At 43.9% G+C, this 16826-nt stretch overlaps 1 protein-coding gene across 21 annotated transcripts in view; it reads right to left on the reverse strand.

Annotated features, from left to right (window-relative positions):
- The window catches only part of AFDN (afadin, adherens junction formation factor), a 647761-nt gene that overhangs the window by 494221 nt on the left and 136714 nt on the right, over positions 1-16826 (reverse strand). For all 21 annotated transcript variants that reach the window (XM_073551829.1, XM_073551831.1, XM_073551836.1 and 18 more), the window contains exon 6: positions 3883-4040. In XM_073551829.1, coding sequence (XP_073407930.1) covers positions 3883-4040 — 158 coding nt within the window. The remainder of the gene's footprint in view (positions 1-3882; positions 4041-16826) is intronic.

Below are 16826 nucleotides of genomic sequence, written 5' to 3' on the forward strand. Positions count from 1 at the left end.
TGCAAGCTCCGTTTTGAAATCTTTGAGGATGGTGACGGACAGCAACTTTTGGCGGATCCTCCAAAAAAACGGATGCAACGGACGGCAATCCGTCACAATCCGCCATTAATGGAAGTCAATGGGGGAAAAAAACGGATCCTCAAAAGAAAATTGAGGATCCGTTTTTTTAAAAACCTGGCGGATTGTGACTGATTGTAAAATACTGAAGTGTGAAAGAGGCCTTAGGGGGGTGCCGCCCTGGGCCATCTAATGGGAGAATTTGGTGTTTGGACCCCGTTCCCCCTGGCCCTCCGGTAAGCTTCTTCTGCTGGATGCCACGGCTCTCTTCCTTCGCGGCGCTCTCATGCCTGTCCTTACAGGGACAGGAAAAACGCTGGAGTGTGGGAGTGGGAGGGAACCAGAGCACCATCTTCCACATGTTTGGTGTGTCTCCCAGGTGGCTTGTTGCAAACTTTAAACAACCCTTTTTATGGCTATCTTTGAGAAATGGCTTTCTTCTTGCCACTCTTCCATAAAGGTCAGATTTGTGCAGTATACGATTGATTGTTGTCCTATGGGCAGACTGTCCCACCTCAGCTGTAGATCTCTGCAGCTCATCCAGAGTGATCATGGGCCTCTTGGCTGCATCTCTGATCAGTCTTCTCCTTGTTTGAGATTTAAGTTTAGAGGGACGGCCGGGTCTTGGTAGATTTGCAGTGGTATGATACTCCTTCCACTTCACTATGATCGCTTGCACACTGCTCCTTGGGATGTTTAAAGTTTTGGAAGCCACTTTGCATCCGAATCCGGCTTTAAACTTCTCCACAACAGTATCACGGATCTGCCTGTTGTGTTCCTTGGTCTTCATGATGCTCTCTGTGCTTCAAATAGAACCCTGAGACTATCACAGAGAAGGTACATTCATACGGAGACTTGATTTCACACAGGTGGATTATATTTATCATCATTAGTCATTTAGGACAACATTGGATCATTCAGAGATCCACAATGAACTTCTGGAGTGAGTTTGCTGCACTGAAAAGGGGCAGAATAATATTGAACGCCCCATTTTTCAGTATTTTAATTTCCACAAAAATTTAAAGTAACCAATAAATTTAGTTCAACTTCGCAATTATGATTCTTCAACAAAAATTTACATTTGGTATCTTTATGTTTGAAGCATGATATGTGGGAAAAGGCTGAAAAGTTCCAAGGGGCTGAATACTATCGCAAGGCACTGTAGGTAATAACAAAGGATAAAAAATCTTGAATAAAACAGATCATAAAGTATGATGCAAACAAAAGTGCTCCCAAACAGTATGATACCACCACCGTGAACTCCTCCACCAGCACCATATGATGACCCTTCTGTACCCCCCTCAGTTCCACCAAAAAAGAATGGTGACCCCATCACAGTATAATTCAACTGGCATTACCACGCAGCCCTCCATACAGTATAAAGAGCACATAAAGTCCTCCATACAGTACAATGGCTCCACATAGATCTCCATAAAGTATAATGGCTCCACATAGTCCTCCATACTGTGTAATGGCCCCCACATAGTCCTGCATAAAGTGTAATGGGCCCCACATAGTGCTCCATGCAGTATAATGGCCCCACACGAAGCTTCATATTGTATAATGGCCTCACGTGATGCTCCATCCTGTATAGTGGCCCCACAAAGTGTTTCATACTGTATAATGTGCTCACATAGTGCTCCATATACACTGTGTCCCAAATTATTATGCAAAAAAAATTTCCTCTTAATTACCTATATGAATTGCAGTCATTGTTATTTTCCAGTCATCTAATATTCTAGTATAATTGCAATGTTTTTGAACAAACTGCCAATGAAAACAGTATATTTTTAAAAATAAGAAACACTCAAAATGCATGTTCCAAATTATTATGCACAACAGAATTTTCAACCTTTTTATTTTTATTTTGAACAAAAAAATGGTCAATTGTGAAATAAGCATTATCAGCTTATTACAAAATGAAATCAAACAGTTTTCACGTCAAAACTTTATTCTAGGTAATGTTACATTTGCACATAGGACCCCTTGTTCGAAAGAAGCTTCTGAACTCTCTCGTCCATTGAATTTGTCCGTTTTTGGATGGTTTGTGCTTCAATTGTTTTGAATGAGGACAGAATACCCTCCCAGAGCTGTTGCTTAGATGTGAACTGCCTCCCGCCATCATAGACACTCCTTTTGATGATCCTCTTTTATGCCCATAGCAGCCAGAGATGCAGATGTGTTATTTGCAGCATGAGACGATGCATTATCATGCATGAAAATGATCTTGCTGCGGAAAGCACGGTTCTTCCTCTTGAACCATGGCAGGAAGTGCTGTTTTAGAAACTCCACATAGATTATGGAGTTCATCTTTACCCCTTCAGGGATCCTAAAGGGGCCGACAATCTCTCACCCCATGATTCCATCCCAAAACATTACTCCACCTCCTCCTTGTTGGCGCCTTAGCTGTGTTTTCATGGGGTGTCCATCAACCAGCCATCCTCCACTCCATCCATCTGGACCATCGAGCGTTGCACGGCACTCATCGGTGAACAAAACAGTTTGGAAGTCAGTCTTCATGTATCGTTTGGCCCACTGGAGCCGTTTCTGCTTGTGTGCAGTGGATAGAGGTGGTCGACAGGATGGCTTACGCACAGCTGCAAACCTCTGAAGGACCCTGCATCTTGTTGTTCGGGGGACGTTGGAGGCACCAGCAGCTTCAAAAACTTGTCTGCTGCTATGACAAGGCATTTTTGCAGCTGCTCTTTTAACCTGACGCAATTGCCTCTTGGAAAGAGTCCTCAATTTTTCCTTATCAGCATGCACACGTGTATGCTGGGAATCAGCTACTTACTTCTTGATTGTGCGATGATCACGATGAAGTGTCTTGGCAATGTTGATTGTAGTCATGCCTTGACCTAAATACTCCACAAATTATTGCTTCTCAGCAGCCGACACATCCTTTTTCTTTCCCATTTTGGCAAAAAATGTAGGCTGCTTAATAATGTGGAACAGCCTTCTTAAGTAGTCTTGCCTTTATTTGGACACACCTGCCAAACTAATTTGCACAGGTATCTGCAATTGCTTTCAGTGATATAAAGAGCCCTGACACACATCACCATCAATGAGTTTAAATGACAAACAAAAAAATTCTAACCTTATCACTCCTAAACTCTTTTTGCATAATAATTTGGAACACAGTTTAGTATAATGGCCTCACATTAAAAAATAAATAAATACCATATATACTCGGGCATAAGCCAACCCGAGTATAAGCTAAGGCACCTAATTTTGACAGGAAAAACTGGGAAAACTTATTGACTCGAGTATAAGCCAGGTATGCATGGCTCCTCATCCCCATCCTTTCCTGCATGGCTCCACATCCCCACCCTTGCCTGCATGGCTCCTCATCCCCACCCTTGCCTGCATGGCTCCTCATCCCCACCCTTGTATGCATGGCCATAGGAGGAGGTGGTCAGTGATAGTGCAGCTCCACTGTCGTGTACGGTTTAGTAACAGGATGCAGCTAGTATGTAGAAGCTGTACAACCTAGAAAGCACCCTAGTGTCAGCCACTATGCATATATTTATCTATTGAAATCAACAATTATAATGATTTTGCTTTCATTTGCCAAACATATATTTCTAGATATCATCCAATGAAGAGCAAATGGATTTAGAAAATACTCCACAAAACGCCTAGTACTCTTCCCTGGGTCTTACACACATAAAAATCAAGCAGCCATCATCCAAGGACTTTTCAGCAAGACAGTGACACATGTGTGAAAAGGTGAATGGATAAGGAAACAGGGGAAGATGCATATACTCCCATGAAGCATAAATGGACGAGAACAAAGTTACTGGTGTACAACTACATGGTTCTTACCATGGCAATGCAGAACTCCCTAGAATTTTCCTTCTCCATACCATATTTTTCCAACGCCTCAATAACTGCAAAATCTGCGGTGTCATTTGTAGACAGAAGAATGGTTTTGTATGGGATATTGGGTTTCAAACTGTCTGCATATATACGCAAGGTCCCACCTGTGAAACAGAAGGAAAAAAAATGGTGGAAACAATTAAGTTAAATACATCCAGTGTCAAAAGGCTTAGAAAAGTGGTTATACAACTGGTAGTCAATTACTACGCTCAAAGTTTGTAGGTTTGCAAGGGTTTCCTCTGGGTACTCCGGTTTTCTTCCCACACTCCAAAGACATATTGATAGGAAAATTTATATTGTAAGCCCCAACAGGAGCACTGAGGACAATATCTGTCAAGTGTTGTGGAGTATGACGGTGCTACACAAGTAAGCAAAGTCGGCAATAATCAACAGCAGTAAGGCTAAAACTGTTCATCTTTCTCTCCAGTGAAGAATGCTCGCATACATTCTTTGAAGACGTTTAGGAAACACGCTGGTGGTCATAAGCATCTGACAGTCATAAGAGATAAATCAGAGAAACTCTTATATACCTAATGGAGCAGGTACTCACCTTCCTGGGGTCAAGCGCAGGCTCTCCGCCACTGCTTCAGTCCAAGCGTTTTTGGTTGCAGAGGTGAAATCCCATAGACAGCCCATCTCACTCACCAGTTAAGTGTGCTACATGTGCCACTCTCGATTGTCAGAACTTTCAGTGATTTGAATATATTTTGGACTTTTTAACCGGTGAGTGCCACCCAAAAAAAAAAAAAGGAATTCACACTGCATGTTAGGTAAATCTAGTGGGATATACTGCAAAAGACAAACTAGAACAGGCTAACCATTTGTGCCCTTATACTAAGACTAAGCAGCACCTTCAGGAGGGTATGCAGTCATTGTGGAGGCACATCAGGTACCCCTCACTTTAAAAAACTTGTATGAAAAAAAATGGTGTTCGCAAAAGACTTTCACAGGGTGCAGCCACATTTACCAGGTTTTTTTTTTTTTAATTGGGCTTGAGATGGGCTATTATTTGTACACACAAAAAAAGGACTCCTTGTAAGAAGATATAGGCATGAAGTCATATACTTCCATCCACAAGCCCCAAACAACAAAACCTCTGGAGTATGAAGGAATGAGGGCTGAAGGATAAACGAGGGTTGAGATCATATAAATGTCCGCCAGCACCTCTTCTCAAAATAACTGAATGGATTAACACCTCCATGTCATCTACCAAAAATCAGCATTAGGCTCCATACAGTGGTGATCTTAGTTATGGGACAGTCTACCTCAAACTCTGGGGAGAGCAATGACATTGAGAGAGAAAGCAGAGTTGGGTCGGTTCATTTTTCACAGCAGGAGAAACATGCAGTGGTGATTCTAGTGTCCGCAGGAAATAGACTTTTGTATGAATGGTTTGATAATCGACTGGATGAACATAAATCAGAATAAACCTTTAGCACCTTCTATTATGGACCAGGATGGTGGACATGTACAATACGTAGAGTACAACATTTAGACTGGAAAAATAACTGTTTAAATTGTAGATCTAAAATACCTTCTCCAAGAGCTCCTATTTTGCCTGTTATAACAAAGACCTATGTGGTAGCTGGCACCGAAAATGCACTCCTTCCCCCAGAGCCTATTCCATGGGATGTGAAAGAGAGCAATGGAAGGTAGGGACTGATATAGGGTTCTCTCAGATACCAACGAATAGTACTCCCCACACACAAGGCACGGCCCCCCCCTCACAAGGTGAATACAAAAGACAACAAGCCTTGAGCACAAGCAAACAGCTAGCTATGCTGAAACAATCTCCCTGACCCTGAGGGGAAGCCTGTTCTTTTTACAGACAAAGTCAACAGATAAAGGTTACATACAACTGTACAGGGCAAGTGTCACGCGTTTACCATGACAAAGGAGCCAGAAGGCCGCAGCGACTGATTTCTCCTCCTGCATTGATTAGAAGCACTTCACCTTCATATTAAACTGTATAAGTTTCCTTTTAGCAGTGCAGGGGTTAATCTACTCAGTTCAGAGCTCCTGGAAGCTTTCCTATGTTAAGACTCAGCTGTGTACTCTTACCCACTTCCATCTCCTATAAAATCTGGTCCTTGGCTAGCACTCATTGTCAGAGCCATCTCCTGTAAAATCTGGTCGTTGGCTTGGCGAGCAATCATTGTCAGAGTAGCTTATGCTGCAAGCCTGGATGTTTTTGGCGATTATTACTGAAAAAGGCTTTTGGTGGATTTAACTGTGATTGTTGCTAGGTTTGGAGTGTGTGATAATTCCCTTTCTTCTCCTACTTTGGATTAACCCCATCCTCCACTCCCCAGTGTTTTCCTCTGTTTGGGAGTGTATATTTGCATGATTGTTTTTTTCCTTTAGCCCTATTCGTATTACCTTGTTAGTATGGTTGGTGTATTACGGTACAATACTACTCCCCTCTTCCCTGGATCGGGGGAAGGGTACAGACTGAGGGTTGATTCAGGAGCTAAGGCAAGGTATGAGGCCCCGGCATGTTCACCATCAACATAGAGTTTACAGGAGAAAAAAAAAAAAAAAAAGAGGCATTCAAAGAAAAGAACACGGTCCCTACAGTTAAACATGGCGGAGGTTCCCTGATGTTTTGGGGTTGCTTTGCTGCCACTGAACTGCTTGACCGTGTGCATGGCATTATGAAGTCTGAAGACTACCAACAAATTTTGCAGCATAATGTAGGGCCCAGTGTGAGAAAGCTGGGTCTCCCTCAGAGGTTATGGGTCTTCCAGCAGGACAATGACCCAAAACACACTTCAAAAAGCACTAGAAAATGGTTTGAGGGAAAGTACTGGAGACTTCTAAGGTGGCCAGCAATGAGTCCAGACCTGAATCCCATAGAACATCTGTGGAGAGATCTAAAAATGGCAGCTTGGAGAAGGCACCCTTCTAATATCAGGGACCTGGAGCAGTTTGCCAAAGAAGAATGGTCTAAAATTCCAGCAGAGCATTGTAAGAAACTCATTGATGGTTACCGGAAGCGGTTGGTCGCAGTTATTTTGGCTAAAGGTTGTGCAACCAAGTATTAGGCTGAGGGTGCCAATACTTTTGTCTGGCCCATTTTTGGAGTTGTGTGTGAAATGATCAATGTTTTGCTTTTTGCTTCATTCTCTTTTGTGTTTTTTCATTTAAGACAAATTAAATGAAGATAATAATACCAAAGAATTTGTGATTGCAATCATTTTCAGGAAGAACCCGAGTATTATCTGACAGAATTGCAGGGGTGTCAATACTTTTGGCCACAACTGTATGTGTGAAATTTTCCAGGGGACACTCATAATATAAGTATATTAGGAAATGCTTTTGTGGCTTTATTAAAAAAACTCTCAAAAGCACGCCCTGAGATGAGGGGGAAGGAAGCAAAAGACCTTTTACAAGTAGCTAATGTGGTGGAGCATGAGTGGCATCAAACTCGCAGAACAAAGGTAGTTATGACTTACCAGGAAGGGGGGGGAAAGGTAGAATATGGCAGGAGTGGCAGCTCTGTCTGTTACAACTGTGGACAGCAGGGCCACATACAAAGAAACTGCATAGAACCTCCCAAGCAGAAGTCTCCTCTCACACAACAGATTATTGTGAATGATTCATCTTCACTCTAGGAATTTAGCAACCCAGGATCTAGTATGCACCCTATATTAGTCCCAAGTTCTACCGGTCCTACCCCAATGGTTTAATTAACTGTACTTGGAAATAGAACATTAGATTTCTTAATAGATACTTATGCAGCCAAGTCTATCATGCATGCAAAAAAATGTTTTTACGTGGAAATCATGAGGATTTAATTGAATATATTGGAGTGGATGGGGATCAAGAAATGCACCACATGCTATTTACCAAATTTTTGTGTAAATCATGTTTATTGAATTAACAATATTAAAATAAAACATTGCTTTCAACAATATCATGTCTGGTTCTTGAATGAAAAATAAATTGCATATTAATTCAATTGTTGTGTACTTAACACCAATATTATCTTCTAATTGGAATTACAACTATTAATACCATTCAGTCCAGAAAATTGTCATATACAAAACAACCTCTGTGTTGTGTATTCTCATGAAAATTTAAAGAGGTTTGATGAACAATATTAAAATAACAGGAAAAAAAAATAAAAAGAAGTCAGAGGGAAGAAAAGAAAAAGGAAAGAGGGGAAGGAAGAGAGGGGGAGAGAAAAAAAAGGGGGTTAGTAGAGGTAAGGATTAAGTTATAAGTAGAGGGTCAACTAATTCAGAACCCCCCCCTTGAGCACTTTTGTGTTCTCCGTCCCATACAGAGGAAATAATAAGTTAGTGAAGACCATTTTAAGCCAAAGACAAACAGATCAAACCAAGTGAACAAGATCTAAAGTGTACAGAATATTTCTGATGCTATCCTATATATGAATCAAGGTCCCGATAGCCAGATATCTAATTCCGGGGTTTCCCTGAATGCTAGCCAGGAGGCCCAAGTGTTATATAGTCTGTCAGGGTCCCTGTGGTTTGAATTAGCAAATACTACATTCTATAAATATCATTGAGTTCTGCAACAAATTCAGAGCCAGAAGGGTATTTCTCTTGCTTCCAAAACCGGGGGATCAGATTCTGAGTAGCCGTGAGAAAGTGCCTGAGGAGATTCTTCTTAAACCTGGAAATCGACATATCACATAAAGATAAAACTACAAGTTCCACTGTAGGTTGAATTTGACATATTGATAGCCTGTTGTAGAGATAAAAAAATCGACAACCACAACTTTTTTTATAGGCGGGCAGTCCCACCACATGTGGACATATGTTCCTTTATCATGTAAGCATCGCCAACATGTGTCCGGAATCACCGGAAACATAGAATGCACCATAGAGGGACACCGGTATCACCTTGTTAAAATCTTATAGCTCCTCTCCTGTGATACAGAGTGTATCGACGTTCTAAATGTAAATAGAAGCACCCTGCCCCTCTCCTCTTGAGATAGGGATCTTCCTAAGTCATGCTCCCACTTTGAGAAAAATAATGGGAAGTCATGTGTCGGAGTCTAATTTTTTTGAAAAATATTGTACAGCAAGGAAACCGTGTGGGCCGGAGGGTCCCCCATGACATAGAGCTCCTCGAAGGGAGTTAAAGGTCTCCTGGATATCATTTTGTTTGGATATAGCAGTTATAAAACTTCTTAGTTGTTCATAAAAGAACCAGGCACCTGTGGGTGTTACTCCGCCCTGAAATATCTCATCTAATGACCTCATATCAGATCGATACACGAATTCATAAACAATAGGACGTGAACTCCTCGGAAACTTTGACTTCATGTGCCCTTCTCATGCCCACGAATGTAGAACTCAAAAGATTGAACTCAGTCATATTAGACCTCATACACTCTGACCAAACTGGCTTTATGCCTGGTAAGAGCACCTCCATCAAAATTAGACGAGTCCAGTCAGTGGTCCAATATAGCTCCCAGGTGCCGGACAATGAATGAGCATTGGCATCGTTGGATGCGGCCAAGGCCTTTGACTCTCTAGAATGACGTTTTCTCCGTGCATGTTTGCAGAGGTATGGTTTCGGTGATAGATTCCAAAAATGGGTCAGTATTTTATACATGAAGCCTAAGGCCCGGGTCATCATAAATAATTCCATATCTGAGCCATTTTCATTACATAGGGGAACTCGTCAGGGGTGTCCCCTTTCCCCGGCCCTGTTTGCTCTTGCTATTGAGGCACTGGCAGTTCGTATAAGATCTTCCCGTAATGTTGCTGGTATAGAAATAGCGGGTCGGACAGACACCATAGGCATATATGCTGACGATATGGTGATATTTATGGACAAAGCAGGGGAAACCCTGACAAAAGTGATCACTATTATAAATAAATTTGGTAAATATTCTGGCCTATATATAAATTGGGAGAAATCCGCTTTGATGCCTCTTTCCCATGCTCCAATGCCACGACTTGAGACTCTCTCCTTACTACCCATTGTAACCAGTTTTAAATACCTGGGTGTCCATATTTCTTAAGACAGTAAATTTGATCTGCAACTTAATATATCTCCACTACTGGAAATGGTCAAAGCCAAATTTGCGATCTGGGGTAAACTTCCACTGTCTGTAGCCGGACGTATTAACTTAATTAAAATATTACTCCCCAAGCTTAGCTACTTTCTCCAACATAGTGCTGTAGTGGTGCCCAGATCCTTTTTCGCTAATCTGAACTCCCAGGTCACATCCTTTATATGGGGGAAAACCAGGCCTAAACTTAAACTATCCACTCTGCAGAGACCCAAGAGGGGAGGGGGGGCAGCGTTACCCGATTTCTTTCTGTATTATTTGGCTGGGCAGGCTAAAGCCATAAGCACATGGATGCCCGGCGGTCACCTCCCTAATTCTGAAGATCATTTACTTCATGCCGCACAAATTATTTGCCCGTTGGGTTTTTTGGAAATAAGTAAAACAAATGTCTCGCGACTACTGCCCCTGCTTTGTCTGGCACGATCAATATGGAAACAGATCAAAAGGGTGGTTGGATTTGAGGATATTATAGCTGAAATGCCCCTATGGAATAATGGCTATTTTCCGGCGTTACTTGAACATCCATTTGCCGAGTTTTGGGCTCAGTATAGTGTCTCTACGATAGGTGATCTTTATGATTATGGAACTTTGGTCTCTTTTGAACAATTACAAGTTAATCACAATGTCCCGAGGTGCCAAGTCCTTTCGTTATTTACAACTAAGGTCAGCTTTTCAATCGCACATGAGATGTATAGGTATAGATAACGCTATTTCGTCTCTACCCTTGATAGGGATCCTTAAATCACAGGGCCCCCAAGGTCTCATCTCTTCTCTGTATACGTATATGTTGTCAGTAGGGACAGAATCTACCATAGATTCCGTTAGGAAGAAATGGGAAAGGCTCATCCCAGATACACGGGGAGAGGAATGGGAAGAAATTCTGGAGTCTTCAATCAGGGTGTCTCCGTCTGTTAACAACAGGATGATACAATTATATATTATAAATCAATCATATTTGACTCCAACTCGACTCTTTAAGATGGGCCGATACCAATCATCGGAATATTTGAGATGTCATTCCATAGATGCAGACTTTATCCATATGATCTGGTGCTGTCCTATCGTTGCACAATATTGGAGGGAGGTGACATCACTATTGACATCTCTGGTACAAGTTCCTGTTCCCCTTAAGCCACTGGTTTGTCTATTTGGAGTATGGGATGAGGAGACATGGGGTCAATATGTTGGGATTTTCCTAAGGGAGGCAGTTTATGGCACGAAAAGTACTGGCATTGCGATGGATGGGAAGTTCATCTCCCTCTCTTGGGTCCTAGATCAATTTAGTGAATTCGATTATCCCATATGAACGTACGTTATATCAAAACAGAGGGTGCCCAGGTAAATTCGAAAAGATTTGGGAGAGGTGGAATTCCTCCAACCTCACTTTGTAGAGTGGAGATGTCACATAATAAATAGCTAATTAGGTGGAAGTAGGCTGCGGAAAAGTTTCTGTTCTTGTAGGAGTAGGTACGGTTTAGAAGTTAGGTAGATCTCATCACTGGAATAATAACACAAGGCCATTGTGATTCAATTGGCATTATGTTTTGCTTTATTTGCATATAACTGGTGTGTACATTTTGCTTTACATTTTAATGTCGTATGAAACATATGCATATTTTGTATTTGGCTTAACGTTATATACCAGTATGTGTATTGTACACCTGTTTATGGTTCAATAAACGAATTTAAAAAAAACAAATGTAGAACTCACACGATGCACAGTTTTGAATTCAGCTACGCATCTGCCAGTGGATTTAAAAGGGGAAAATTACCTAATTTTACATTTTTCCACAACCAGTGATCGTTTGGGAAACCATGTCATCTGCTGGTGTAGGTCTACTGTGTTTTATCAAGACCAAAGTCAGCGCAGACGTCTACCAGGAAATTTTAGAACACTTCATGCTTCCCTCTACCGACAAGCTTTTTGGAGATGGAAATTTCATTCTCCAGCAGGACTTGGCATCTGTCCACACTGCCAAAAGTCGTAGTTACTCACCGGTTAACTGTATTTTTCGGAGTCCATGACAGCACCACCTGAGAGAGGGGATCCGCCCTCCAGGAACAGGAAATCCTACAGATACATAAGGGCGGCACCTCTCCCACGCATCAGTTGGTTTACAGAGCACAAGAGGACAACAATGGTTAATAGCATGATTTATATACAATACTCTACACGACTATTAATTACCTGTGTACATATAAGAGGAAGAAGTGCACACCCAATTAAACTAAAGGGAGGGAATATACGGGTGCTTTCATAGACTCCGAAAAATACCGTTAACCGGTGAGTAACTACGACTTTATCCGGTCGTCCATGACAGCACCACCTGAGAGAATTACAGAAAGTAATAGTTACTTTAGGGAGGGACTACAGCCTGCAGAACCCTGACACCAAAAGAGAGGTCTGAGGAATCACCCAGGTCTAGTCTATAATGGTTGTAGAAGGTGCTCGGAGAGGACCAAGTAGCTGTCTTACATATCTGGTCGATTGAGACCTCCGATCTCTCTGCCTAAGAGCTTGCCATGGCCCTGGTGGAATGCGTCCTCAGCTTCTCAGGGGCCGGTTTGCCTTTTGAGGTGTATGCTAAAGAAATGGCCTCCCTAATCCATGTCGCTAGCGAACTTTTTGAAGCCCTAAGGCCCTTTCTAGTGCCCTGATAGGAAATAAATAAGGCATTATCTTTTTTCCAGGGGTCGGTAACTGTCAGGTACTCTAGGAGACATCTAACGTCTAGAGTGTGTAATTTCCTTTCCTTATCGTTCGTGGGATTAGGGAGGAAGGATGGAAGAACTATCTCCTGAGTTCTATGGAAACTGGAGGCTACTTTAGGCAGGTATGCTGAATCGGGTGTAAGAATTACCCTGTCATCCCTGAATTGTATGTAAGGAGGAAGTCTAGATAGCGCCTGGATGTCACTCACTCTACGGGCTGTTTTTTGTGGAAGCTGATGAAATGGGCTCAAACGGGGCCTCTGTCATGCCCGTAACGACTAGGTTTAGATTCCATGGCATAAATTTATTCCTCACTATCGGTCTGGACCTGCCTGTTGCTTTAATAAACCTATTGATCCAATGGTTACTGGCGATGTTGCAGTTGAACAGTGCCACTAGAGCCGACACCTGTACCTTAAGGGTGCTAGTGGAGAGTCCCATGTCCAGACTGTTTTGCAAGAATTCTAAGATTTGTTCTAAGGGAGTGGACTGTCCAGCTACTACCCCTGAACTCTGAAGGAATTTCTTCCAGATCCTCATGTAGATTTTGGTTGTAACCGGCTTTCTGCTTTTAAGCAGGGTGTTAATTAGGGCCGGGGAAAAACCTCTCTCTTTTAGCAGTGCCCGCTCAAAATCCACGCCGTCAGATGTAGGCCAGCTACCTGAGGATGGTAAACTGGGCCCTGGGACAGAAGGTCTGGGATGTCTGGTAGGACCCAAGGGTCAGATACCGACATGGTCCTGAGGCATGTGAACCATGCCCTCCTGGGCCAAAATGGGGCAATCACTATAATCCTCGCTTTGTCCTTCCTGACTTTCCTCATCACCAGGGGTAGCAAAGCCAGGGGAGGAAAGGCGTATGCTAGGCCGAAGTCCCATTTGATTAGAAGAGCATCTACTGCCAGAGGGTTCTCCCTGGGATTCAGAGAGCAGAACGGAGGCATCTTCCTGTTCTCTCTGGTGGCGAAGAGGTCCACTTCTGGCTGCCCCCATTTTTGTACTATCTGGTTGAAGATGGACGCTTTTAAGGACCATTCCCCTTGCTTTAGAAGGTTGCAGCTTAAGAAGTCTGCTGTGGTGTTTTCCCTTCCTTTTATGTGCAGAGCTGTTAAAGATAGGAGATGTTGCTCTGCCCACTGGAACAGCCGTTCTGCTACCTCCATCAGGGGCCTGGACCGAGTGCCGCCTTGGTGGTTGATGTAAGCCACGGTGACCTGATTGTCGGAGAATAATCGAACATGGCGACCCTGTAGATACACAAGAAGGTTTTTAACTGCCTGCTCTACGGCTGTTAGCTCTTTCAGGTTGGAGGACATTCAAAACTGATGGCCCTCCCACAGGTCCTGGATCAAGATTTCCCCCATGTGGGCTCCCCAACCCGTAGGGCTTGCGTCTGTGGTGACTACTCGGGTTATGTTATATTCCCAGGGTACCGCTCTGGCTAGATTGAGATCGCTTGAATGGTGGCTAGACGAGAACAATGTGTGTTGGGATAGAGTCAACCGGCCTTCTAGATAACCGCCCAGGATCTTTTGATGGCGTAAAACCTCGCCCTGTAGCCCCCTTGTGTGGAACTGGGCCCACCGGACCGTGGGGATGCAGGATGCAGGATGAATCTAGGATTAAGCCCAAGAACTGCTGGACCTTCATGGGCTGTAGACGGGACTTCTTAATGTTTAATAGCCACCCTAATCGTTCTAAAGCCGATTTTGCTTTTTGCAATTGATCCAGACAATGGACTGCTGTTTTGCCTACAATAAGGAAGTCATCCAGGTAGGCGATTACTAGGATGTCTGCCTCCCGTAGATGGGCCATAACTTCTGCTATAACCTTGGTGAACACCCGGGGGGCGACTGCTATACCAAAGTGAAGGGCGACATATAGAAAATGCTGTAACAACCCCTCCAAATGAACTGCCACTCTAAGGAAACGCTGATGAGACGCATAGATGGGTATATGGTAATAAGAGTCTTTTAAATCCAACACCACCATAAAGCAATTTTCGAACAGCAACTTTATTGTGGAACTGATTGTTTCCATTTTGAAAGGCCGAATGACCAGGTATCTGTTAAGTGCCTTCAGATTAATTATGGTCCTGTAGGAATTATCTGGTTTACGGACCAAAAATAGGGGGGAGTAGAAGCCTTCGCCTTTCTCCGCCTCTGGTACCTTGATCAATACTCCCTTCTGACATAGGTCAACAACTTCGGTTTCTAGGGCAGTCTGTTCCAGCAAGGAAGACCTGAGCAGGGTGACCCTAAAACTGTTCTGGGGGACACAGGCAAATTCGAGCTTTAGGCCTGAGCCTACCAAACCCAGGATCCAGTTACTGTTCAAGATCCGCGACCAGGCTTGGAAGAAGGCCAATAGTCTACCTCCCACCGGGGCCTCTAGTCATTGGGGAGGTTTCTTGGTCTCATGGGATGCTTCTTGGCGTCCCCCTCCAAACATAAAGCCGGTACCTTTCCTCTTCTTATCTACCCATCTGCCCCGGTCCCTGGATGACCTCCTCCGAAAAAATCTCTTCCTAGCAAATAATAATAATATAATACATTTTATTTTTATAGCGCCGACATATTCCGCAGCACTTTACATTTCAGAAGGGACGTCTATAGGAAGGGGTGGGTAGGGAAGGGAACTTCTTTTTATCGTTGCCAGCCTTCTCCAGGAGTTCATCTAGGACTGGTCCGAATAGATATTCCCCCTCACACGGGATGGAGCACAGCCGGGATCTGGCCTGGATATCCCCGGGCCAGCATTTTAGCCATATAGCCCGTCGGGCTGCATTTGATAGCCCTGCGGCCTTGGCCGCCATTCTTGCGGAATCGGCCGAAGCATCGGCTAAAAAGGCTGCCGCATCCTGGATGGTGGGTAGGGTTTTTAAGATAGATTCCCTCGAGGCTCTGTCCTCTAACGGAGTTTCTAGCTGGTCCAGCCAGACCATCATAGATCTGGCCGTGCAGGTAGCTGCGACCGCCGGTCTCAGGTTGCCAGCCGACATCTCCCATGTGCCTTTCAAGTAGGAATCCGCCTTTTTATCCAGCGGATCCTTTAACGAGACCATGCCATCAAAGGGTTTAGTGGATTTTTTGGACGCCTTAGCCACTGCTGCATCCAATTTCGGGGCTTTATCCCATTTATACACCACATGGTCCTCAAAGGGATATCGCCGTTTAAAGGCTGGTGGTAGGGAGCCTTTTCTTTCAGGTTTACTCCATTCCCTGTTAATCATATTTTGGACCTTGTCGTTTAACGGGAACGACTTACGTTTCCTGGGGTCTAAACCCGCGAACATTAGGTCCTGTGCAGACCGTTCAGGCCAGGTGTCTGTTACCCCCATGGTAGCTCTGACTGCCTTGACTAGTTTGTCCACTTGTTCCAGACCTAGGCAGAAACGACTGGCGTCTTCCTCTGAAGAGGACGCAGAGGTGGAGGGCTCTGAGGACTCTTCTTTCCCTCTAGGGTCAGCCGAAGAGCCCGACCCTGAAAAACTTGCCTTCTTTCTCTTCCTAGATGACTCCCGCTGGGGTACGGATTTTAGGGCTTTAACCTCCGTCCTGATTATTTCCCTTAGACTTGTAGCGAAGTCAGGGGTTTCTTCCGCCACCTACGGGAGGGGGACAGAGTAAGGAAGTATGTCTGTAAAAAAAAAAAAAAAAAAAAAATTTTCCCTTTGGGACTACGCACCCCCCTTTTTTTTTTTTTTTTTTTTTTTTTTTTTACCGTCTGCCGTACGCATGACTGGCACAGCCTCTTAGGGTAGGCATCCGGCAAGGGGCATTTGCAAAAGGCGCATTCCCTGTTTTTTGCCTCGTCAGTACATTTCTTTCCCTATAGGAGGAAACATAGGGGGGACACTGCATCAGGGTACATTCACGAAGATCTCTTACCCTGAGCAGAAGGCGTAGGTACCGGATCACGGGGGGGGGGGCGAGCTGGATCCTTCGGCCTGGTGGAACTTCTATGGCTGGACTGTCCAGGTCGTTTCTTCTTTTGCTGGAAGCTGGTTTGGGACTTCTGCTCTTTGTCCAGCTGGGGCACGGGAGCTTCCTGCTCGTCTATCATGCATCTGAGCTGAAGCCGCTCGTCGGTGCCTCTGTGCCCTTTTTCCACCCGGTTATCCGGGCTC

The sequence above is a fragment of the Dendrobates tinctorius genome, unplaced genomic scaffold, assembly GCF_039654945.1.
Source record: "Dendrobates tinctorius isolate UK_male_01 unplaced genomic scaffold, ASM3965494v1 ptg000181l, whole genome shotgun sequence".
Classification (NCBI taxonomy): domain Eukaryota; kingdom Metazoa; phylum Chordata; class Amphibia; order Anura; family Dendrobatidae; genus Dendrobates; species Dendrobates tinctorius.